This window comes from Entelurus aequoreus, linkage group LG19 (assembly GCF_033978785.1).
Source record: "Entelurus aequoreus isolate RoL-2023_Sb linkage group LG19, RoL_Eaeq_v1.1, whole genome shotgun sequence".
Classification (NCBI taxonomy): domain Eukaryota; kingdom Metazoa; phylum Chordata; class Actinopteri; order Syngnathiformes; family Syngnathidae; genus Entelurus; species Entelurus aequoreus.
This window is the reverse complement of record NC_084749.1, coordinates 6,013,308-6,040,807: the sequence shown is the minus strand read 5'-3', so window position 1 is coordinate 6,040,807 and position 27,500 is coordinate 6,013,308. Positions and strand designations below refer to the sequence as shown.

The 27,500-nt window shown below is 37.7% G+C and overlaps 1 protein-coding gene across 2 annotated transcripts in view; it reads right to left on the bottom strand.

Moving 5' to 3' along the window:
• cers1 (ceramide synthase 1) overlaps positions 1–27,500 on the bottom strand; it is a 92,834-nt gene that overhangs the window by 9,971 nt on the left and 55,363 nt on the right. For both annotated transcript variants that reach the window (XM_062027747.1, XM_062027748.1), the window contains exon 2: positions 13,010–13,169. In XM_062027747.1, the coding sequence (XP_061883731.1) occupies positions 13,010–13,169 (160 nt within the window). The remainder of the gene's footprint in view (positions 1–13,009; positions 13,170–27,500) is intronic.

Sequence of the window (27,500 nt, the reverse complement as noted above, 5' to 3'; positions counted from 1 at the left end):
ACAGTACATCAGACTGTTACATCCACAGTGCATTAGACTGTTACATCCACAGTGCATTAGACTGTTACATCCACAGTGCACTAGACTGTTACATCCACAGTGCATTAGACTGTTACATCCACAGTACATCAGACTGTTACATCCACAGTGCATTAGACTGTTACATCCACAGTGCATTAGACTGTTACATCCACAGTGCATTAGACTGTTACATCCACAGTGCATTAGACTGATACATCCACAGTACATTAGACTGTTACATCCACAGTGCATTAGACTGTTACATCCACAGTGCATTAGACTGTTACATCCACAGTGCATTAGACTGTTACATCCACAGTGCATTAGACTGTTACATCCACAGTGCATTTGACTGTTACATCCACAGTGCATTAGACTGTTACATCCACAGTGCATTCGACTGATACATCCACTTCATCAGACTGTTACATCCACAGTGCATTTGACTGTTACATCCACAGTACATCAGACTGTTACATCCACAGTACATCAGACTGTTACATCCACAGTGCATTAGACTGTTACATCCACAGTGCATTAGACTGATACATCCACTTCATCAGACTGTTACATCCACAGTGCATTAGACTGTTACATCCACAGTACATCAGACTGTTACATCCACAGTGCATTAGACTGATACATCCACAGTGCATTAGACTGTTACATCCTCAGTGCATTAGACTGTTACATCCACAGTGCATTAGACTGATACATCCTCTGCATCAGACTGTTACATCCACAGTACATCAGACTGTTACATCCACAGTGCATTAGACTGTTACATCCACAGTACATCAGACTGTTACATCCACAGTGCATTAGACTGTTACATCCACAGTACATCAGACTGTTACATCCACAGTGCATTATACTGTTACATCCACAGTGCATTAGACTGTTACATCCACAGTACATCAGACTGTTACATCCACAGTGCATTAGACTGTTACATCCACAGTACATCAGACTGTTACATCCACAGTGCATTAGACTGTTACATCCACAGTACATCAGACTGTTACATCCACAGTGCATTAGACTGTTACATCCACAGTACATCAGACTGTTACATCCACAGTGCATTAGACTGTTACATCCACAGTACATCAGACTGTTACATCCACAGTGCATTTGACTGTTACATCCACAGTACATCAGACTGTTACATCCACAGTGCATTAGACTGTTACATCCACAGTGCATTTGACTGTTACATCCACAGTACATCAGACTGTTACATCCACAGTGCATTAGACTGATACATCCACAGTGCATTAGACTGTTACATCCTCAGTGCATTAGACTGTTACATCCACAGTGCATTAGACTGATACATCCTCTGCATCAGACTGTTACATCCACAGTACATCAGACTGTTACATCCACAGTGCATTAGACTGTTACATCCACAGTACATCAGACTGTTACATCCACAGCGCATCAGACTGTTACATCCACAGTACATCAGACTGATACATCCACAGCACATCAGACTGATACATCCACTGCATCAGACTGATACATCCACAGTGCATTAGACTGTTACATCCACAGTGCATTAGACTGTTACATCCACTGCATCAGACTGATACATCCACAGTGCATTAGACTGTTACATCCACAGTGCATTAGACTGTTACATCCACAGTGCATTAGACTGTTACATCCACAGTGCATTAGACTGTTACATCCACAGTGCATTAGACTGTTACATCCACAGTGCATTAGACTGATACATCCACAGTACATTAGACTGTTACATCCACAGTGCATTAGACTGTTACATCCACAGTGCATTAGACTGTTACATCCACAGTGCATTAGACTGTTACATCCACAGTGCATTAGACTGTTACATCCACAGTGCATTAGACTGTTACATCCACAGTGCATTAGACTGTTACATCCACAGTGCATTCGACTGATACATCCACTTCATCAGACTGTTACATCCACAGTGCATTAGACTGTTACATCCACAGTGCATTAGACTGTTACATCCACAGTGCATTAGACTGTTACATCCACAGTGCATTAGACTGTTACATCCACAGTGCATTAGACTGTTACATCCACAGTGCATTAGACTGATACATCCACAGTACATTAGACTGTTACATCCACAGTGCATTAGACTGTTACATCCACAGTGCATTAGACTGTTACATCCACAGTGCATTAGACTGTTACATCCACAGTGCATTAGACTGTTACATCCACAGTGCATTTGACTGTTACATCCACAGTGCATTAGACTGTTACATCCACAGTGCATTCGACTGATACATCCACTTCATCAGACTGTTACATCCACAGTGCATTTGACTGTTACATCCACAGTACATCAGACTGTTACATCCACAGTACATCAGACTGTTACATCCACAGTGCATTAGACTGTTACATCCACAGTGCATTAGACTGATACATCCACAGTGCATTAGACTGTTACATCCTCAGTGCATTAGACTGTTACATCCACAGTGCATTAGACTGATATATCCTCTGCATCAGACTGTTACATCCACAGTACATCAGACTGTTACATCCACAGTGCATTAGACTGTTACATCCACAGTACATCAGACTGTTACATCCACAGTGCATTAGACTGTTACATCCACAGTACATCAGACTGTTACATCCACAGTGCATTATACTGTTACATCCACAGTGCATTAGACTGTTACATCCACAGTACATCAGACTGTTACATCCACAGTGCATTAGACTGTTACATCCACAGTACATCAGACTGTTACATCCACAGTGCATTAGACTGTTACATCCACAGTACATCAGACTGTTACATCCACAGTGCATTAGACTGTTACATCCACAGTACATCAGACTGTTACATCCACAGTGCATTAGACTGTTACATCCACAGTACATCAGACTGTTACATCCACAGTGCATTTGACTGTTACATCCACAGTACATCAGACTGTTACATCCACAGTGCATTAGACTGTTACATCCACAGTGCATTTGACTGTTACATCCACAGTACATCAGACTGTTACATCCACAGTGCATTAGACTGATACATCCACAGTGCATTAGACTGTTACATCCTCAGTGCATTAGACTGTTACATCCACAGTGCATTAGACTGATACATCCTCTGCATCAGACTGTTACATCCACAGTACATCAGACTGTTACATCCACAGTGCATTAGACTGTTACATCCACAGTACATCAGACTGTTACATCCACAGCGCATCAGACTGTTACATCCACAGTACATCAGACTGATACATCCACAGCACATCAGACTGATACATCCACTGCATCAGACTGATACATCCACAGTGCATTAGACTGTTACATCCACAGTGCATTAGACTGTTACATCCACTGCATCAGACTGATACATCCACAGTGCATTAGACTGTTACATCCACAGTGCATTAGACTGTTACATCCAAGCAGACAGAACCTAAGTGTGCAAAAAAGTGTTTTAATTGGTATATTTGTAGTCATGTGCCACACAATAGTACCGAACAACAAGTGCGAGAACAACCTGAGTGGTCTAATCTTTGTGTCCTGAGCCAGTGATTTAAATCCCGTCCGTGCCCGAGGGAAGACGTGCCAAAAGGATTTACCTTTGTGAGCGCTGCAGTTGTCACACCAGCTCAACATCTGGCAGCTGCACAACATTGGCCACCAGACCTGGTCCAACCACAACCAGGGCTGCACCACTAATGCCCACACACCAGACATAAAGAGTATACACATAAGTAATGTTACTGTTTGTAGTCCATCCATCCATCCATTCTCTTCCGCTTATCCGAGGTCGGGTCGCGGGGGCAGCAGCCTAAGTAGAGAAGCCCAGACTTTCCTCTCCCCAGCCACTTGGTCCAGCTCCTCCCGGGGGATCCCGAGGCGTTCCCAGGCCAGCCGGGAGACATAGTCTTCCCAACGTGTCCTGGGTCTTCCCCGTGGCCTCCTACCAGTCGGACGTGCCCTAATAAACTCCCTATGGAGGCGTTCGGGTGGCATCCTGACCAGATGCCCGAACCACCTCGTCTGGCTCCTCTCCATGTGGAGGAGCAGCGGCTTTACTTTGAGCTCCTCCCGGATGACAGAGCTTCTCACCCTATCTCTAAGGGAGAGACCCTCCACCCGGCGGAGGAAACTCATTTGGGCCGCTTGTACCCGTGATCTTGTCCTTTCGGTCATAACCCAAAGCTCATGACCATAGGTGAGGGTGGGAACGTAGATCGAGCGGTAAATTGAGAGCTAACAGTAGGTTATTGTTTTATTATGTTTTATTATGTTTGTGTAGCACTTAGCAATAGTGCTACATGATGCTTAGTGTTTCACTAAAACGAGTGAGGATTATGTTGAATTCATGTGCTGAAAGATATAAACATCCCAGTGAGGGCGGACATTGTACAGTGGGTTATTGTTTTATTATGTTTGTGTAGCACCTAGCAATAGTGCTAAATGATGCTTAGTGTTTCACTAAAACGAGTGAGGATTATGTTGAATTCATGTGCTGAAAGATATAAACATCCCAGTGAGGGCGGACATTGTACAGTGGGTTATTGTTTTATCATGTTTTATTATGTTTGTGTAGCACTTAGCAATAGTGCTACATGATGCTTAGTGTTTCACTAAAACGAGTGAGGATTATGTTGAATTCATGTGCTGAAAGATATAAACATCCCAGTGAGGGCGGACATTGTACAGTGGGTTATTGTTTTATTATGTTTAGTATTTTTTGTGTAGCACTTAGCAATAGTGCTACATGATGCTTAGTGTTTCACTAATACGAGTGAGGATTATGTTGAATTCTTGTGCTGAAAGATATAAACATCCCAGTGAGGGCGGACATTGTACAGTGGGTTATTGTTTTATTATGTTTAGTATTTTTTGTGTAGCACTTAGCAATAGTGCTACATGATGCTTAGTGTTTCACTAAAACGAGTGAGGATTATGTTGAATTCTTGTGCTGAAAGATATAAACATCCCAGTGAGGGCGGACATTGTACAGTGGGTTATTGTTTTGTTATGTTTTATTATGTTTGTGTAGCACTTAGCAATAATGCTACATGATGCTTAGAGTTTCACTAAAACGAGTGAGGATTATGTTGAATTCATGTGCTGAAAGATATAAACATCCCAGTGAGGGCGGACATTGTACAGTAGGTTATTGTTTTATTATGTTTTATTTGGGCCGCTTGTACCCGTGATCTTGTCCTTTCGGTCATAACCCAAAGCTCATGACCATAGGTGAGGATGGGAACGTAGATCGAGCGGTAAATTCAGAGCTTTGCCTTCCGGCTCAGCTCCTTCTTCACCACAACGGATCGATACAGCGTCCGCATTACTGAAGACGCCGCACCGATCCGCCTGTCGATCTCACCATCCACTCTTCCCTCACTCGCGAACAAGACTCCGAGGTACTTGAACTCCTCCACTTGGGGCAAGATCTCCTCCCCAACCCGGAGATGGCACTCCACCCTTTCCCGGGCGAGAACCATGGACTCGGACTTGGACGTGCTGATTCTCATCCCAGTCGCTTCACACTCGGCTGCGGACCGATCCAGAGAGAGCTGAAGATCCTGGCCAGTCAGGACCACATCATCTGCAAAAAGCAGAGACCTAATCCTGCAGCCACAAAACCGGAACCCCTCAACGCCCTGACTGCGCCTAGAAATTCTGTCCATAAAAGTTATGAACAGAATGGGTGACAAAGGGCAGCCTTGGCGGAGTCCAACCCTCACTTACAGGCCTACTGAAAGCCACTACTAGCGACCACGCAGTCTGATAGTTTATATATCAATGATGAAATCTTAACATTGCAACACATGCCAATACGGCCGGGTTAACTTATAAAGTGACATTTCAAATTTCCCGCTAAACTTCTGCTTGAAAACGTCTATGACGTATGCGCGTCATCATACATAGACGGAAGTATTCGGACGCCATTGAATCCAATACAAAAAGCTCTGTTTTCATCGCATAATTCCAGAGTATTCTGGACATCTGTGTTGGTGAATCTTTTGCAATTTGTTTAATGAACAATGAAGACTCCAAAGAAGAAAGCTGTAGGTGGGGTGTGGTGTATTAGCGGCTGGCTGCAGCAACACAAACAGGAGGACTTTGAGGTGGATAGCAGACGCGCTATCCGACGCTAGCCGCCAACCGCATCTGTGATCGGGTGAAGTCCTTCGTCGATCGCTGGAACGCAGGTGAGCACGGGTGTTGATGAGCAGATGAGGGCTGGCTGTTGAGGTGGATAGCTCTTTGAGGTCCCGTTGCTAAGTTAGCTTCAATGGCGTCGTTAGCAACAGCATTGTTAAGCTTCGCCAAGCTGGAAAGCATTAACCGTGTAGTTACATGTCCATGGTTTAATAGTATTGTTGATCTTTTGTCTATCCTTCCAGTCAGGGGTTTATTTCTTCTGTTTCTATCTGCATTCAAGCACGATGCTATCACGTTAGCTCCGTAGTTAAAGTGTTTCGCTGATGTATTGTCGTGGAGATAAAAGTCGTTGTGAATGTCCATTTGGCGTTCTCGACTCTCATTGTCAAGAGGATATAGTATCCGAGGTGGTTTGAAATACAAATCCGTGATCCACAATAGAAAAAGGAGAGAGTGTGGAATCCAATGAGCCAGCTTGTACCTAAGTTACGGTCAGAGAGAAAAAAGATGCGTCCTGCACTGCACTCTAGTCCTTCACTCTCACGTTCCTCATCCACGAATCTTTCATCCTGGCTCAAATTAATGGGGTAATCGTCGCTTTCTTGGTCCGAATCGCTCTCGCTGCTGGTGTAAACAATGGGGAAATGTGAGGAGCCTTTCAACCTGCGACGTCACGCTACTTCCGCTACAGGCAAGGCTTTTTTTTATCAGCGACCAAAAGTTGCAATCTTTATCGTCGATGTTCTCTACTAAATCCTTTCAGCAAAAATATGGCAATATCGCGAAAATGATCAAGTATGACACATAGAATGGATCTGCTATCCCCGTTTAAATAAAAACATTTCATTTCAGTAGGCCTTTAAGTCTTTGCTGTCGTCCAGCATTCTGTTTTGTTTACTTTGTAGCCAGTTCAGTTACAGTTGACTTACTGCCGGCAATGTGGACCTGTTTGTAGTCCTTAGCAGTATTTAGCTGCTTTTCATGCGTTCAAACGTCTGCAGCTTCTTGTCTCTCCAAGCTGCCGGGGGCACACGGCTGGCTGGCTGGCTGGCTGGCCGCCCACAGGCTGCTCCATCCAGCTTGTGCAAGAAGACCTTACGGGTGGAAGGAATAAATGTTTCCGCTGAGATACCTACCGGTATTTGGTGCGATGGAAATAAAACCGTCTTGACTTCTGGACCTCCAGCGGTTACGTAAGAGACCGCGAGGCTCGGTAACATTCTGATTAAATATGCATTTCTTCTTTGTCTAGCTCTTCCGAGGCACACCAGGACCATCTGGTGAGAGCCTTAGGACAGCGAGCTCCATTCCTTCAGTCCGTAAAATTCAGTATTTACCATAATCCACGATGTCGGTGTTTTTCAACCTTTTTTGAGGCAAGGCACATTTTTTTGCGTTGAAAAAATCCGGAGTCACACCACCAGCAGACATCATAAACTCGGTTGACAGTAAAAAGTCGTTGTCGCAATTGTTGGATATGACTTTAAAGCATAACCAAGCATGCATCACTATAGCTCTTGTCTCAAAGTAGGTGTACTGTCACCACCTGTCACATCACACCCTGACTTATTTGGACTTTTTTGCTGTTTTCCTGTATATATATATACATGTATATATATATACAGGAAAACAGCAAAAAAAATATATATATACAGGAATTACGTCCGCCACAAATAAAATAAAAACAATTTTATTTTTTATTTTTTTGTCCTGTCCAGCTTCTCAGGCAAATCATATAATAGATGTAGATGCCCATATAGGCTGTTCAGATTTACTTTACAAAAGAGAAGTGTAGGATACTTCTCTTGTTGCCTTATTTGTATTTGACCACTACTGTTTTCTGTTTATTTGTTACTGACTGTGGCAGGACACCTCTGCCTCTGTTTCACTTTATGTTGCTGGTAAATAATATGGTTGTAGTAGTAGGCTAAAGTTAAATGATTTAGTATGCACTAATTAAATGGGCAGAGCTTTAAGAGACATTTTAGCTTTTATGTTTTATAAGATATATTTTTTGTAAGAACCACAATTAATAAATATATTTCAGTGAATAACTTATTGTTCAAATCTGTATATGAATATGTACATAAAGTGTTGTAATTATATTGTAAAATGGATGGATGGATGGACGTTTAAAACAAAACTGTTATTATTAATTAGTAAGTATACATTTTTTGAGCCTTTTTAGGGAAAATCAAATCATTGTAGTAAATTATGCAAATTACTCGATGATGTCATGGTGACCACACCCATGGCCACGCCCCCACCGCCACAGGTATCTTGGCAGTTTATGGGAAACACTGATATATATATATATATATATATATATATATATATATATATATACACATATATATTAGGGATGTCCGATAATATCGGCCTGACGATATTATCGGCCGATAAATGCGTTAAAATGTAATATCGGAAATTATCGGTATCGTTTTTTTTTATTATCGGTATCGTTTTTTTAAAATTAAATCAACATAAAAAACACAAGATACACTTACAATCAATGCACCAACCCAAAAAACCTCCCTCCCCCCATTTACACTCATTCACACAAAAGGGTTGTTTCTTTCTGTTATTAATATTCTGCTTCCTACATTATATATCAATATATATCAATACAGTCTGCAAGGGATACAGTCCGTAAGCACACATGATTGTGCGTGCTGCTGCTCCCCTATAGTACTAACCTTTAACAGTTAATGTTACTCATTTTCATTAATTACTAGTTTCTATGTAACTGTTTTTATATTGTTTTACTTTCTTTTTTATTCAAGAAAATGTTTTTAATTTATTTATCTTACTTTATTTTATATATTTTTTTTAAAAGTACCTTATCTTCACCATACCTGGTTGTCCAAATTAGACATAATAATGTGTTAATTCCACGACTGTATATATCGGTTGATATCGGTATCGGTTGATATCGGTATCGGTTGATATCGGTATCGGTAATTAAAGAGTTGGACAATATCGGAATATCGGATATCGGCAAAAAGCCATTATCGGACATCCCTAATATATATATATATATATAATGTAGTAACAGACACCTTCATAACAATATGTAATATGTACAATATACACACTGCAAGTATATATATAATGTAGTAACAGACACTTGCATAACAATATGTAATGTGTACAATATTTACTGTATTTTGGTCATTTTAATCATTGCCAGAACTACGCCGATAGAGTGAGGTGAAAGTGACTCAAAGCTGCAAAATGTGGAACTTGGAGCCAAGCTATTTGCACATAAATGGAGTGCTTACCCTTAAATCAACAGGACACGTCCGCAGCCAGCTGGACCAAACAGACAAGTGTCCATGCAGTGAGTCACACTTTAATACCGACCATGATACACGCAGCACGGCATGCTATTGTTAATATAACTATAACTGCATACGCTGTCGAGCTAGCTGTGTACAAACAAAACATGAAATAATACTTTACAGATACTGTTTGTTTATGTTTTTCACTCAGTATAGATTAGGGGCTTATCGCATTACAAACTCAAACGCGTTTCGTGCTGACGTAGAAGCCAGCTTATCTTTTGCCGTAGTTAGCTTTTACGGCTAATACCGTAGCACGCCGGTGTGTTACTACGCTCTCATAAGGATTGTGAACAATAAGCAACATTCCAAAAAGGTGCAGTTCCCCTTTAAGTGGTCAATGTGATTTTACAATGTTGTGTTTTCTATGCTTGTGTTGACCTTTCCTTTCCTTTCTGCTTCGATAACTGAGAGATTATAATCAGAGGAAGGCTACATTTGAAAATGTCATCTCCTGGTCCTTATTGAAAAAGTATATCAATTATCGATATCGGCCGATAGAAAAGACTTATATCGTGATACAGTTTTTAGACATAACGCCCAGCCCTATGTAAAACACAAATGTCCACTGCAGAGGACGCTGGTTCTTAGTAAAATAGATACAACTTTTTCACTTCTGTTACAATATCGATATCGGTGCCTTGAGTATCATGATGTAAATCCCATATGACATCGGCAGGAATCGTCATATTTGTACATTTTAGTAGTGTGGAACGTTTAAAAAAAGATTTGATCAACTGAAATGAGTCAAACAGGCAACAATGTTAGGTACGAACAAAACTAACCTATTTATTATTAACCATCTGGAATGGACTTATGCTGTTCTTAAAGGGGAAGTAGCATTCACAATCACTAAGTGAGACAAGAACATATTTGTTTTGCTATCTTTTGTGCATTCTAAATTGTAAAATATGGCTCATACTAGACGGCTAACAATAAAGCTAATGTGAGTCATTTATTTAGTCTATAAAGCAAGCTAATAAAAATATATGGCAGCTTTTGACCTACTGAGCTGAGTTTGTAAAAGTTAATTATAGATTATAAATCATGCCTCACACTTGTGTAGTAGAAGGACGTAGCCATAAACCAAGAAATGAAACTTAGACACAAATATGTCGCTAAGAAGACACGGCAAGATGCTTGTTTGTTCCCATAATTTTTTTTACCTGAGTGAGGATTATGTTGAATTCATGTGCTGAAAGATATAAACATCCCAGTGAGGGCGGACATTGTACAGTAGGTTATTGTTTTATTATGTTTTATTATGTTTGTGTAGCACTTAGCAATAGTGCTACATGATGCTTAGTGTTTCACTAAAACGAGTGAGGATTATGTTGAATTAATGTGCTGAAAGATATAAACATCCCAGTGAGGGCGGACATTGTACAGTGGGTTATTGTTTTATCATGTTTTATTATGTTTGTGTAGCACTTAGCAATAGTGCTACATGATGCTTAGTGTTTCACTAAAACGAGTGAGGATTATGTTGAATTAATGTGCTGAAAGATATAAACATCCCAGTGAGGGCGGACATTGTACAGTGGGTTATTGTTTTATCATGTTTTATTATGTTTGTGTAGCACTTAGCAATAGTGCTACATGATGCTTAGTGTTTCACTAAAACGAGTGAGGATTATGTTGAATTCATGTGCTGAAAGATATAAACATCCCAGTGAGGGCGGACATTGTACAGTAGGTTATTGTTTTATTATGTTTTATTATGTTTGTGTAGCACTTAGCAATAGTGCTACATGATGCTTAGTGTTTCACTAAAACGAGTGAGGATTATGTTGAATTAATGTCCTGAAAGATATAAACATCCCAGTGAGGGCGGACATTGTACAGTGGGTTATTGTTTTATCATGTTTTATTATGTTTGTGTAGCACTTAGCAATAGTGCTACATGATGCTTAGTGTTTCACTAAAACGAGTGAGGATTATGTTGAATTCATGTGCTGAAAGATATAAACATCCCAGTGAGGGCGGACATTGTACAGTGGGTTATTGTTTTATCATGTTTTATTATGTTTGTGTAGCACTTAGCAATAGTGCTACATGATGCTTAGTGTTTCACTAAAACGAGTGAGGATTATGTTGCATTCATGTGCTGAAAGATATAAACATCCCAGTGAGGGCGGACATTGTACAGTGGGTTATTGTTTTATTATGTTTGTGTAGCACTTAGCAATAGTGCTACATGATGCTTAGTGTTTCACTAAAACGAGTGAGGATTATGTTGAATTCATGTGCTGAAAGATATAAACATCCCAGTGAGGGCGGACATTGTACGGTGGGTTATTGTTTTATTATGTTTAGTATTTTTTGTGTAGCACTTAGCAATAGTGCTACATGATGCTTATTGTTTCACTAAAACGAGTGAGGATTATGTTGAATTCATGTGCTGAAAGATATAAACATCCCAGTGAGGGCGGACATTGTACAGTGGGTTATTGTTTTATTATGTTTGTGTAGCACTTAGCAATAGTGCTACATGATACTTAGTGTTTTACTAAAACGAGTGAGGATTATGTTGAATTCATGTGCTGAAAGATATAAACATCCCAGTGAGGGCGGACATTGTACAGTGGGTTATTGTTTTGTTATGTTTTATTATGTTTGTGTAGCACTTAGCAATAGTGCTACATGATGCTTAGTGTTTTACTAAAACGAGTGAGGATTATGTTGAATTCATGTGCTGAAAGATATAAACATCCCAGTGAGGGCGGACATTGTACAGTGGGTTATTATTTTATTATGTTTAGTATTTTTTGTGTAGCACTTAGCAATAGTGCTACATGATGCTTATTTTTTCACTACAACGAGTGAGGATTATGTTGAATTCATGTGCTGAAAGATATAAACATCCCAGTGAGGGCGGACATTGTACAGTGGGTTATTGTTTTATTATGTTTAGTATTTTTTGTGTAGCACTTAGCAATAGTGCTACATGATGCTTATTTTTTCACTAAAACGAGTGAGGATTATGTTGAATTCATGTGCTGAAAGATATAAACATCCCAGTGAGGGCGGACATTGTACAGTGGGTTATTGTTTTATTATGTTTAGTATTTTTTGTGTAGCACTTAGCAATAGTGCTACATGATGCTTATTGTTTCACTAAAACGAGTGAGGATTATGTTGAATTCATGTGCTGAAAGATATAAACATCCCAGTGAGGGCGGACATTGTACAGTGGGTTATTGTTTTATTATGTTTATTATTTTTTGTGTAGCACTTAGCAATAGTGCTACATGATGCGGAGTGTTTCACTAAAACTGGATCTGTTTATCACTCAGCTTCAAAAACCTGGAGCTCATCCTCCAGTGCCCAGAACTAAAAGACTCTGGATCATCATTTGTCCCGAATAGCTGGAACCGAAAAGCCAACTCCTCGTAGCCCGGCACGCTAACCAGGGAAGACAAAAGGTGTGTGACGGTGTGAGATGGTTGATGTGTTGTGTAGGGATGAATGCGTAGTTATCTTACTGTAGAAGACGGAGGGCGGGTCGTGGAAAAAGGAGTAGGAGGTGAAGAAGAGCAGATAGGTGCTGTAGCACCAGGACATGGTGTAGAAGACCAGCTTCCACGCGCTCTCCGGCATCTTGGCGGCGTCTTTGGGCAGCAACCCGCACCACCGTGCTAGAGGCTGCAAGGAAACAGCACAAACATTAGTCCATCCATCCATTTTCTACCGCTTGTCCAGAAACATTAGCGTGGTACTGAAAGTCCCAACAATGTCTTTTAAGTCCTGCTCATTTCTCTGGACCGATAATTGTCAGGTTCAAACACCGATGACTTCTATTAAACAAGACAAGAAGCAAGGAATTAAACAGAGACAGAATTCAATTTAGCTCTTTTGAGGAGAAACGTCTGGGCTGTACTCTTTGCACAGTCTTCCACCACGCTCTGACGAAAGGTTGTACGTAGAGATAAATGCGTTAAAATGTAATATCGGAAATTATCGGTATCGGTTTTTTTATTTTCAGTATCGTTTTTTATTTTTATTTTTTTTATTTTTATTAAATCCACATAAAAAACACAAGATACACTTACAATTAGTGCACCAAGCCAAAAAACCTCCCTCCCCCATTTACACTCATTCACACAAAAGGGTTGTTTCTTTCTGTTATTAATATTCTGCTTCCTACATTATATATCAATATATATCAATACAGTCTGCAAGGGATACAGTCCGTAAGCACACATGATTGTGCGTGCTGCTGCTCCACTAATAGTACTAACCTTTAACACTTCATTTTACAAATTTTCATTAATTACTAGTTTCTATGTAACTGTTTTTATATTGTTTTACTTTCTTTTTTATTCAAGAAAATGTTTTTAATTTAGTTATTTTATTTTTTTAAAAAGTACCTTATCTTCACCATACCTGGTTGTCCAAATTAGGCATAATAATGTGTTAATTCCACGACTGTATATATCGGTTGATATCAGTATCGGTTGATATTGGTATCGGTAATTAAAGAGTTGGACAATATCGGATATCGGCAAAAATCCATTATCGGACATCCCTAAATAATACATTGATAATAATAATAATCATTTCTGATTATCATATTTTACATTCCATTTAACTTTTTTTTTGTCCTGTATTTTTTCTATTGACCTTTTATTTACTTTTTATTGACCGTCTTTTCCCTTTTTTTCCCTTCTATATTCGTTTTCTTGACCTTTTATTTACCTTCTATCTCACCTACTTTGCTTTCTATATTCCTTCTATTTACCTTTTAGTTCCCTTCTTTTACCATTATTTACCTTCTCATTACCCTTTACAGTAAAGGCAATTTAAAATGTCTAAAGAATAGTGAACAACAGGCTGAATAAGTGTACGTTATATGAGGCATAAATAACCAACTGGTATGTTAACGTAACATTTTATGGTAAGAGTCATTCAAATAACTATAACATATAGAACATGCTATACGTTTACCAAACAATCTGTCACTCCTAATCGCTAAATCCCATGAAATCTTATACGTCTAGTCTCTTACGTGAATGATATTATTTGATATTTTACGCTAATGTGTTCATCATTTCACACATAAGTCGCTCCTGAGTATAAGTCGCACCCCCGGGCCAAACTATAAAAAAAACTGCCACTTATAGTCCGAAAAATACGGTAACTGCTTGACCTTCTATTTAGAAGGTAAAGATACAGGTAATAGAACAGTATTCATGTTGTGTACAAGGTGTATTTATAATATGTTGTGAAAAGGACATTTCATAATTTTTGGAAGCTCATGTTGTATTTGACATTGTTTATAGGGTAAGCCGCAATAAGTCTTCAACTTCAGCCTGAACCCTTTCGGGCTGCAACATTTTTAATTTATGAACGTACAACTGTTTGTTTATGTTGTTGACCACTGACCGAAGAAATAATAATAATAATAATTAGGGATGTCCGATAATGGCTTTTTGCCGATATCCGATATTCCGATATTGTCCAACTCTTTAATTACCGATACCGATATCAACCGATACCGATATCAACCGATATATGCAGTCGTGGAATTAACACATTATTATGCCTAATTTGGACAACCAGGTATGGTGAAGATAAGGTACTTTTTTAAAAAAATTAGTAAAATAAGATAAATAAATTAAAAACATTTTCTTGAATAAAAAAGAAAGTACAACAATATAAAAACAGTTACATAGAAACTAGTAATGAATGAAAATGAGTCAAATGAAGTGTTAAAGGTTAGTATTATTAGTGGAGCAGCAGCACGCACAATCATGTGTGCTTACGGACTGTATCCCTTGCAGACTGTATTGATATATATTGATATATAATGTAGGAAGCAGAATATTAATAACAGAAAGAAACAACCCTTTTGTGTGAATGAGTGTAAATGGGGGAGGGAGGTTTTTTGGGTTGGTGCACTAATTGTAAGTGTATCTTGTGTTTTTTATGTTGATTTAATAAAAAAAAAAAATAATTAAAAAAAAACCCGATACAGATAATAAAAAAAACGATACCGATAATTTCCGATATTACATTTTAGCGCATTTATCGGCCGATAATATCGGCAGGCCGATATTATCGGCAGGCCGATATTATTGGACATCCCTAATCTAATGTCCACAATAATTCATGACGCAGTAAGGTGAATGATGCGGACACGTTTGTTACTGGATACTTTGGAATCTGCCTTGGAGACTTTGTATGTGCAAGTAATACTCAACTATGATTATTTTAAACTTGTTTATGTTGACAAATGCCAACTTTTACACTGCAATATTGTTTATTTGCTTTGGGTGCAGTGTTTTTGCAGACTGTATTGATATATATTGATATATAATGTAGGAAGCAGAATATTAATAACAGAAAGAAACAACCCTTTTGTGTGAATGAGTGTAAATGGGGGAGGGAGGTTTTTTGGCTTGGTGCACTAATTGTAAGTGTATCTTGTGTTTTTTATGTGGATTTAATAAAAAATTAAAAAAATAAAAATAATAATAAAAAACGATACCGATAATAAAAAAAACCGATACCGATAATTTCCGATATTACATTTTAACGCATATATCGGCCGATAATATCGGCAGGCCGATATCATCGGACATCTCTAATAATAATAATAAATAATAAATGTATCTGTTTACCTTCTATTTAACTTAGTTTACTTTCTATATTCCTTCTTTTTATCTTTCATTTAACTTTTTATCTTCTATTTACCTTCTTTTAGTTTTCAATCTTTCTTATTTTACCATTTATTTACTTATTTTACCTTCTATATTCCTTCCTTTACCTTTCTATTTACATTCCATTAACTTATTTTTAGAGATGTCCGACAATATCGGTCTGCCGATATTATCGGCCGATAAATGCGTTAAAATGTAATATCGGGAATTATCGGTATCGGTTTTTTTATTATCAGTATCGTTTTTGGTTTTTTTTAATTTAAAAAAAAAAAAATTAAATCCACATAAAAAACACAAGATACACTTACAATTAGTGCACCAAGCCAAAAAACCTCCCTCCCCCATTTACACTCATTCACACAAAAGGGTTGTTTCTTTCTGTTATTAATATTCTGCTTCCTACATGATATATCAATATATATCAATACAGTCTGCAAGGGATACAGTCCGTAAGCACACATGATTGTGCGTGCTGCTGCTCCACTAATAGTACTAACCTTTAACACTTCATTTCACTCATTTTCATTCATTACTAGTTTCTATGTAACTGTTTTTATTTTATTGTACTTTCTTTTTTATTCAAGAAAATGTTTTTAATTTATTTATCTTATTTTACAAAATTTTTTAAAAAGTACCTTATCTTGACCATACCTGGTTGTCCAAATTAGGCATAATAATGTGTTAATTCCACGACTGTATATATCGGTTGATATCGGTATCGATTGATATCGGTATCGGTAATTAAAGAGTTGGACAATATCGGAATATCGGATATCGGCAAAAAGCCATTATCGGACATCCTTATTGTTGACCATTGACCGAAGAAATAATAATAATAATAATAATAATAAATAATAAATGTATCTGTTTACCTTCTATTTAACTTAGTTTACTTTCTATATTCCTTCTGTTTATCTTGTATTTAACTTTTTATCTTATATACCTTCTTTTAGTTTTTATCTTTCTTATTTTACCATTTATTTACTTATTTTACCTTCTATATTCCTTCTTTTACCTTTCTATTTACATTCCATTAACTTATTTTACCTTCTATATTCCTTATTTCACCCTTTATTTACCCTCTTTTACATTTGATTAAAAAATGTTAACCCTATTTTTAAAAAAATACCTAATTTTACCAAATTTTTTCTTTTATTATCTATTACCTTCTATTAAATTTTTTACCATCTTTTTGCAGTCTGGATTTTATACATTTTATTAGTTACACTTATTAAAGGAAAAATCTAAGCAACAGAATATAAATCAAAGCTTTTTTCTAATCAAATGAATTGATTAATGGTTGCAGCTGTGTGCTATGTTGGCAACACTCTTGCTGTGTCTTCTTATTCTCTGGCAGAGCAGATGATGGTGATACTGGTGGCGTCAGAATGTTGTTTACAAGATGCCAGGTGGAGCACATATGTCTTTTACGTGGACGCAGTCATAGTGAATGACACAAATGAAGTCATGCACCTTTTTATGTTCGCGCCATGCGGCTCACTCACGCACGCACGCACGCACGGCCATTTCCTGTCCGCAAGTGGAACCAGAGGAAGTAGAGAAGAGGTCTTCTGATGAAGCCTGATTACAAGGCACCACTTCCTCACTGCGCCGCTTCCCCTCCGCGACATTCCGCCTCGTCAGCGCTCGCACCGGCCGCGCCGTTCATTTTCTCCGCGGGCGTTGACGTGGCGTTTCCACGGCAGGAAACTTTGAGCCGGCTTAATGGACGCCTCGTAAACGGCAAACATTCCACTTTAGACTGAAAGTGTGCAGCAGGAGGCAGGAAACAGAAAGATGTCGGCCTCATTAGGACTCCGCTATCCAGTCCATCAGGAGCCTGTTAGCAAATAGTCAACAGGACGTACAGCGATAAGACTCAAGAAACCCTTCACTGTACCACACTATAATTACTAAACCCCCAAAAAGCAGTGAAGTTGTCACGTTGTGTAAATGGTCAATAAAAAGAGAATACAACAAATAATTTTCAACTTATATTCAATTGAATAGACTGCAAATACAAGATATTTCATGTTCACACTCAGAAATGTTGTTATTTTTTGCAAATATTAGCTCATTTGGAATTTGATGCCTGCGACATGTTTGAAAAAAGCTGGCACAAGTGGCAAAAAAGTAGGGATGATGTTCGAAACCGGTTCTCCCGCTTGTTCGAGAAGAAAAGAACCGATTCCATGCACTCGAATCCCTTTTTGAGAACCGGTTCCCGTTATCGAGACCACTATAGCAGTCATTTTCAACCAGTGTGCCGCGGAGAGATCGTCAGGTGTGCCGTGAGAAATGATCTCCTAATTAACCATTGTCGGGTGTCCGCGCTATAATAAAGTGCGGCAGACAATGTAATACCCATCTATTTCAGTAGGTGGCAGCAGAGGGCGATAAATACCTGTAAAGACAATGGAGTTAGCGCTGCGCATCACGTGACAGTGACAGTTTGGGATCGCGGCAAGAGGAGGCGAGCAAGTGACAGTGGTGGAGACGTTTTTGAGAAGGGGAAACGCAAATGGCGAACAGGGTCCGGGACAAAATTCTGACCCAGATGAAGGCTCTAGTATGAGTGGTCTACAAAATAAAAAAAGACGGTGAGCTCGAGGCAATAAAGCGAAAGCTATCTTTCATTTGGATTGACTTCCACCGACTCCGCAGTGCTTGGTGTGTAGGGATGATACTCGAAACCGGTTTTCCCGGTTGTTTGATAAGAAAAGAACCAAAGTCCTCGGACTCGAATCCCTTTTTGAGAACCGGAACCCGTTATCGAGACCACTATAGTAAAGAAAAAGAGTTGGTTCTTTATTCAAATCCCTCGGAACGAATCCCGTCCCGACCAGAAATGCCCCGTGGGACATCACAAGAAATGACGTCACGTAGCTCAGTCATTAGGCGCAGATAGCGAAAGCAGGAAAACAATGGACGGGAAAAAGCGCTCCAAGGTGTAATAAAGTTCACAACAAAAGGTATAATCCAATGAATAACTTTACTGAGAGATTTGAGCAGGGTAAAACACATGACCAACACTTTTACGACCAACCGGAAACATAGCAACCAGGCTAGCAACGCACCTCCTTTACGGCAGCTGTCGCAACCTTCTTAAAACAACCGCAGCACATACATATATATACAACACTGCAGCACATATATATATATACAACACTGCAGCACATACATATATATACAACACTGCAGCACATACATATATATACAACACTGCAGCACATACATATATATACAACACTGCAGCACATACATATATATACAACACTGCAGCACATACATATATATACAACACTGCAGCACATACATATATATACAACACATCTCCCTTTTTTAACTTTTGTTTTTCTTTCCTTGTAAACGTTACAAAATCACACTGTAGATGTGTTGTCTGTCTAATTATAAATAATGCAGACTAAGGCTGAAACGACGCGTCGACGTAGTCGACGTCATCGGTTACGTAAATACGTTGACGCCGTTTTTGTGCGTCGACGCGTCGCATATTTACGTCACACTACCGTCATGGCGGACCCCAAAGCAGACGATCAAAGCAGACGATGCGAGCGGTGCGAGCGAGGGGGGAAAAGCATGCCAAAAGTGGTCAAAAGTGTGGGAGTATTTCAATAAACGGCCTAATAATGTTGTTGTATGCACACTGTGTCGAGCGGAAATGGCCTATCATAGCAGCACAACGGCTATGAACGAGCATTAGAAAAGAAAACCATCAACTAGTCAATCGTCCGCGCGAGCATACGTTGTCATCATTACACAAAAACATGAATGTGTCATTTGTATCTGCTAGGGGTGTAACGGCACGTGTTTTGTATTGAACCGTTTCGGTACGGGGATTTCGGTTCGGTACGGGGGTGTACCGAACGAGTTTCTAAGCTAAAGCTAACTTTAGCTGCTAAAGTCTTAACAAGCTGCTTCGCTCCTCTGCGTCTGTCTCAGCACGCAGCATTGTCCCACCCACACAACCATCTGATTGGTACACACGCAGCATTGTCCCACCCACACAACCATCTGATTGGTACACACGCAGCATTGTCCCACCCACACAACCATCTGATTGGTACACACGCAGCATTGTCCCACCCACACAACCATCTGATTGGTACACACGCAGCATTGTCCCACCCACACAACCATCTGATTGGTACACACGCAGCATTGTCCCACCCACACAACCATCTGATTGGTACACACGCAGCATTGTCCCACCCACACAACCATCTGATTGGTACACACGCAGCATTGTCCCACCCACACAACCATCTGATTGGTACACACGCAGCATTGTCCCACCCACACAACCATCTGATTGGTACACACGCAGCATTGTCCCACCCACACAACCATCTGATTGGTACACACGCAGCATTGTCCCACCCACACAACCATCTGATTGGTACACACGCAGCATTGTCCCACCCACACAACCATCTGATTGGTACACACGAAGCATTATCAGCCAATCAGCAGTGTGTATTCAGAGCGCATGTAGTCAGCGCTTCAGCGTGGAGCAGATAGGTGTTTAGCAGGTGAGCATCAGGCAGCGGACTCTCCCCAAATGATAATAAACACCTCCCAGTCAACTACTAGTAACATCACTATGAGCCCGTTGACCTTCTAGAAATATAAACTGCAGCTCAGCTCACTCGCAGTCCTGGCTTGAGGTGAAGGCTAATTACCTCTCGTTCCAGCCACATCGACCCCTTCTGAGCGCCTATTTTCAGCTGCTGGGAATATTGTAAACAAGAAAAGAAGCAGAGCATGTAGACATGCTAACCTTTCTTCATTACAACTGTTTGTCACTCACTGGAATGAGTAGAATTGGTTATTGTGTACTGTGTTGGACTGGATGTTTATTTTGCACATTTTAAAAGCAATACTTAATGTTTACAGTGCTCCAGAATATTTAGATTGGCACTTTTTTGTATTGGATGTTTATCTTTATTTGTGCACATTTTAGCAAATAAGCAATACTTTCACTTTTGTTGAAATGTTTACACTTTTGTTACAGAATATTTCGTTTTGCACTTTTTTGTATTGGATGTTTATCTTTATTTTTGCACATTTTAAAGCAAAATAAGCAATACTTTTACTTTTGAAATGCTTATACTATTGCAGAATATTAAGATTTGCACTGGATGTTGACTTTTATATTTGCACATTAAAAAGCAAATAAGCTACTTTTAATTTTGTTAAATGTTAAAAGTTTTAAATGTTTACATTGTTACAGAATATTTAGTCATGTTGTTGTCAATGTTGACTGAGTGGCCATACTTCTTTTTTTTTGTAAATAAAAGCCATGCCTTTTGAAAAAATGGGCCTACATTTATTTTTTCATCTTCATTTTGAATAAAAAAAATAATCGGTAAAAGGAAAAATAATCTATAGATTAATCAAAAAAAATAATCTATAGATTAACCGATTAATCGAAAAAATAATCTATAGATTAATCGATAGAAAAATAATCGTTAGCTGCAGCCTTAATGCAGACGAGGCGTGTTGGCTGAGTTCTTGACGTTTACTTTCACAGCGTGGCAACATGCAACACTTTTCGGGGCTACCGCGCATGCTCGTAACTCCCGTTGCATGCTGCGTAGTGTAGTTGTTATATTCTCTCGCTCATAACATTCCCCCCCCCCCCATAAAGAAATAATGTTAACTCAATAAAGTGTATTTCTTTTTTTAGCTTTAACTTTTCATTTTTTAGCATTGTAACCACATTTGCAAACAACTTTTCTCTTCATAGAATTTTCTTTCAATAAAGAAATAAAGTGCAAAAATGTCAAAGCATCATAACAAACAGTTATGTTCCAATAGCAGCAGAAGTGCACTTTTTGGAGAGCTGTATTATTTCCAGTTTTGTGCCCAAGGGACTGATTTTATTTAACACTATATTATTATTTATACACCTATAGTGATCACAGAGACAGCTTGTTTTTGTGTTACTGTATATATTTGTTTCTCTGAAAAATCCCACTTAATATACTTTGGGTAACAACAGTCATTTTGTTTTCTTATATAATAAAAGTGAGCTATTGTGGTTTTTTTTCCATATACAACAACCTATCTGGACTCGATAAGAGAATCGATAAGGAATCGGTTCGATAAGAGGATTCGATAATAGACTTGAACTCGATAATTTCTTATCAAACATCATCCCTATTAGTGACTAAATACTGTTGGGACTGAACCATATACAGTGATTCATTATTATAATTGGGTTATGTATGTTCTATTAATGATGTTTTCATGTCTTTAAACACTAAAATATTTTCTTCAAATGGTGCTTTCTTTGTTCATTTTAGCATGTTAAATTGGTGAAAAACCAGGAGCTGGCTGGGGGCCTTCATCCCCCAGACCCCCAGAAATTGTTTCCGTCTTTTTCATTGTGGTCAAATCACATGCCTGTTAACAAACATGTTAATACGGTGCGTAAAACAGCAACATGAAAGAGCGTATTTACCGCCAACAACTTTGCGAGCGTGTGAGAGTGCTTGCCACACTTCACAACAAGAAGAGGAAGGAAGCTGTCGGGCCAGAAGCACCAAAAGAGATCACGCAACAGGTTGTTTTTTTGGGGCTTGAGACAAACGTATGAGAAGAAGCTGCAAAGAGCACATGACTTGTGTTGAGAGCACATCTGTCAGCCTCCTCCTCCTTAACTCCCTTTTCTTGCTCGCCCCCCCCCTCTGCGACACTTATTTATAGAAGCCAGCTGCCATGGCGCCCCCTCGGTCCTGCACCACATCACTGTGAAGACACTAAACACAGACACCACCCCCCAAACCCCCCAAGCCCCCAACTCCCCTCGCTCTCAAAGCTTGAACGCCAGCAGTCACTTACGTCACCGCCATGACTTTCTCAATACCACCAACTTTCCCTCCCTAAACACGTAAGGGGTGTAACGGTACACAAAAATGTCGGTTCGGTACGTACCTCGGTTTAGAGGTCACGGTTCGGTTCATTTTCGGTACAGTAAGAAAACAACAAAATATACATTTTTTGGTTATTTATTTACCAAATTTGGTAAATTTACCAAAATGTTATAAATATAAATATATATAATAATATAATAATAATAATATAATAATAAATAATAAATAAATAAATAAATAAATAAATAAATAAATAAATAAATAAATAATAAATAAATATAATAATAATAAATAAATATTTATTACAATATTTATTACAATACAATACAATAATAAATAAATAAATAATAAATAATAATAAATAAATAAATAATAAATAAATAAATATAATAATAATAAATAAATATTTATTACAATATTTATTACAATACAATACAATAATAAATAAATAAATAATAAATAATAATAAATAAATAATAATAAATATAAAATAAATTTACCAAAATTTACCAAAAATGGCTTTATCCTTTTAACATTGGGAACACTATAATAATTCTGCCCACGTTAATCAACATTAAACTGCCTCAAGTTGTTGCTCAGATTAAATAAAATACATAAAAGTGCAACATTAAACAGTTTCAAGTCAACTCATCATGCTTATTTTATTACAGCATTTGGGAAGCCTGTAGTTGATTTGTATTATGTAAATGTTCTATTTGTATCAACATGTGATAGCAGGGACCCTGCCATTCAAAACTACATTACTAATGATTCATGTAACTATAGCTGAAAAAATGGTACAATAGCAATAGGAGAGACTATTCATCCCTGAACACCATGGAGTTCATGTAGGCTTAATGATGCACTTACATTATTATATCAACTATCAGAGACAGAAACTCTTCATTTAACATAATGTCCTTTTTTGCTGCTTCAACACAGCTCAATCAACACAGAAAAAGGTCAAGTGAAATAACAGACAGACAGGGCTTTGCTGTCCGTAACACACACACACACCGCAAAATGAGCTAACATTACGCTAAAAGCGAATTAGCCTTCACCTCAAGCCAGGACTGCGAGCGAGCTGAGCTGCCTTTTGTGTTTCTAGAAGGTCAACGGGCTCATAGTGATGTTACTAGTAGTTGACTGGGAGGTGTTTATTATAATTTGGGGAGATTCCGCGGCCTGATGATTACCTGCTAAACGCTAACTACATGCGCTCTGAATTACGCACTGCTGATAGGCTGTTACCGCTCTGTGTGTAACCAATCAGATGGTTGTGTGGGTGGGACAATGCTGGGTGCTGTGTAGAGCAGTGGTCCCCAACCACCGGGCCGCGGCCCGGTACCGGTCCGCGGACCGATTGGTACCGGGCCGCGCATGAAATTTAATTTAAAAAATAAAATAAAATTAAAAAAAATATATTTTTTATTTTTTATTAAATCAACATAAAAAACACATTATATACATTACATATCAATATAGATCAATACAGTCTGCAGGGATACAGTCCGTAAGCACACATGATTGTATTTCTTTATGAAAAAAAAAAAAAAAAAAAAAAAATCCCCCCCCCCTCCGTGGGACAAATTTTCAAGTGTTGACTGGTCCCCAGCTCCAAAAAGGTTGGGGACCACTGGTGTAAAGGACTGACAGAGACAGGCAGAAGGAAGTTACTTAATATGTTTGTGTGGAAACTCGTCCGGTACACCTCCGAACCGAACCAAAACCAACGTAGCGAAAGGGTTCAATACAAATAGACGTAGCGTTACACCGCTACTAAACACCAATCCTTCCTTCCTCTGCAGATCATCTCCCAGCACCTTCAGATCATTGTCTAAAGTCTGCACAGGATCGTGCTTGTAAGACAGCAGTTTGGCTCGTCCGTCACTCATTAAAAAGTGCAAACAAAAAAAGGCCAAACATTGCTTAATTAGGGAGAAAATGCCTTCGAACCGAAACAGTGCAACGTGACTCACTATTTGGACGGCGTGTGTGGAAGGATGTCACGCCATGCTAACACCACTCCTAACAAGCACAAGTGCTGACTGCTAAATAATCCACCATGGCACTAATCAAAGCTGCGAGTGCCAGTACTTTGATAAAGAAGGTGAGAAACACTATATGAATTGAAGAAAGAACTCGTAGCAAAGTTAGCTTATTTTTATTTATTTTATTTTGCGAAACCAAAGTTATTTTCAAAGTTATTTTCAGTGTAAATTGTAACTATTTAATATTTTATGGATGATATTTGCACCTTTCATATTATATTTTGTATACATGTTCATATTTATTCAAGTTTCTGTTTTGTATTCATGTTAATTAAACATTTGATAAACTGTATACATATGTTTTAATTGTTATATAATCCACCATGGCACTAATCAAAGCTGCGAGTGCCAGTACTTTGATAAAGAAGGTGAAAAACACTATATGAATTGAAAAAAGAACTCGTAGCAAAGTTTGCTTATTTTTATTTATTTTATTTATTTTGAGACACCAAAGTTATTTTCAAAGTTATTTTCAGTGTAAATTGTAACTATTTAATATTTTATGGATGATATTTGCACCTTTTATATTATATTTTGTATACATGTTCATTTTTATTCAAGTTTCTGTTTTGTATTCATGTTAATTAAACATTTGATAAACTGTATACACATGTTTTATTTTTTATATAATCCACCATGGCACAAATCAAAGCTGCGAGTGCCAGTACTTTGATAAAGAAGGTGAGAAACACTATATGAATTGAAGAAAGAACTCGTAGCAAAGTTTGCTTATTTTTATTTATTTTACTTTGAGAAACCAAAGTTATTTTTAAAGTCATTTTCAGTGTAAACTGTAACTATTTAATATTTTATGGATGATATTTGCACATTTTATATTATATTTTGTATACATGTTCATTTTTATTCAAGTGTCTGTTTCGTATTCATGTTAATTAAACATTTGATCAACTGTATACACATGTTTTATTTTTTATATAATCCACCATGGCACAAATCAAAGCTGCGAGTGCCAGTACTTTGATAAAGAAGGTGAGAAACACTATATTAATTTAAGAAAGAACTCATAGCAGAAATTGCTCTTTTTTATTTATTTTATTTATTTTGAGACACCAAAGTTATTTTCAAAGTTATTTTCAGTGTAAATTGTAACTATTTAATATTTTATGGATGATATTTGCACCTTTTATATTATATTTTGTATACATGTTCATTTTTATTCACGTTTCTGTTTTGTATTCATGTTAATTAAACATTTGATCAACTGTATACACATGTTTTATTTTTTATATAATCCACCATGGCACAAATCAAAGCTGCGAGTGCCAGTACTTTGATAAAGAAGGTGAGAAACACTATATGAATTGAAGAAAGAACTCGTAGCAAAGTTTGCTTATTTTTATTTATTTTATTTTTATTTATTTTGAGACACCAAAGTTATTTTCAAAGTTATTTTCAGTGTAAATTGTAACTATTTAATATTTTATGGATGATATTTGCACCTTTTATATTATATTTTGTATACATGTTCATATTTATTCAAGTTTCTGTTTTGTATTCATGTTAATTAAACATTTGATCAACTGTATGCACATGTTTTATTTTTTATATAATCCACCATGGCACAAATCAAAGCTGCGAGTGCCAGTACTTTGATAAAGAAGGTGAGAAACACTGAATTGAAGAAAGAACTCGTAGCAAAGTTTGCTTATTTTTATTTGTTTTATTTTGAGAAACCAAAGTTATTTTTAAAGTAATTTTCAGTGTAAACTGTAACTATTTAATATTTTATGGATGATATTTGCACATTTTATATTATATTTTGTATACATGTTCATATTTATTCAAGTTTCTGTTTTGTATTCATGTTAATTAAACATTTGATCAACTGTATACACATGTTTTATTTTTTATATAATCCACCATGGCACAAATCAAAGCTGCGAGTGCCAGTACTTTGATAAAGAAGGTGAGAAACACTATATGAATTTAAGAAAAACTCGTAGCAAAGTTTGCTTATTTTTATTTGCACCTTTTATATTATATTTTGTATACATGTTCATTTTTATTCACGTTTCTGTTTTGTATTCATGTTAATTAAACATTTGATAAACTGTATACACATGTTTTAATTGTTATATAATCCACCATGGCACAAATCAAAGCTGCGAGTGCCAGTACTTTGATAAAGAAGGTGAGAAACACTATATGAATTGAAGAAAGAACTCGTAGCAAAGTTTGCTTATTTTTGTTTATTTTATTTATTTTGCGAAACCAAAGTTATTTTCAAAGTCATTTTCAGTATAAATTGTAACTACTTTATATTATCGGCAGACCGATATTATCGGACATCCCTACAAATAACTAATAGCAAAAGTAGTACAATAAAAAATAGGGTCTTCATTCTTG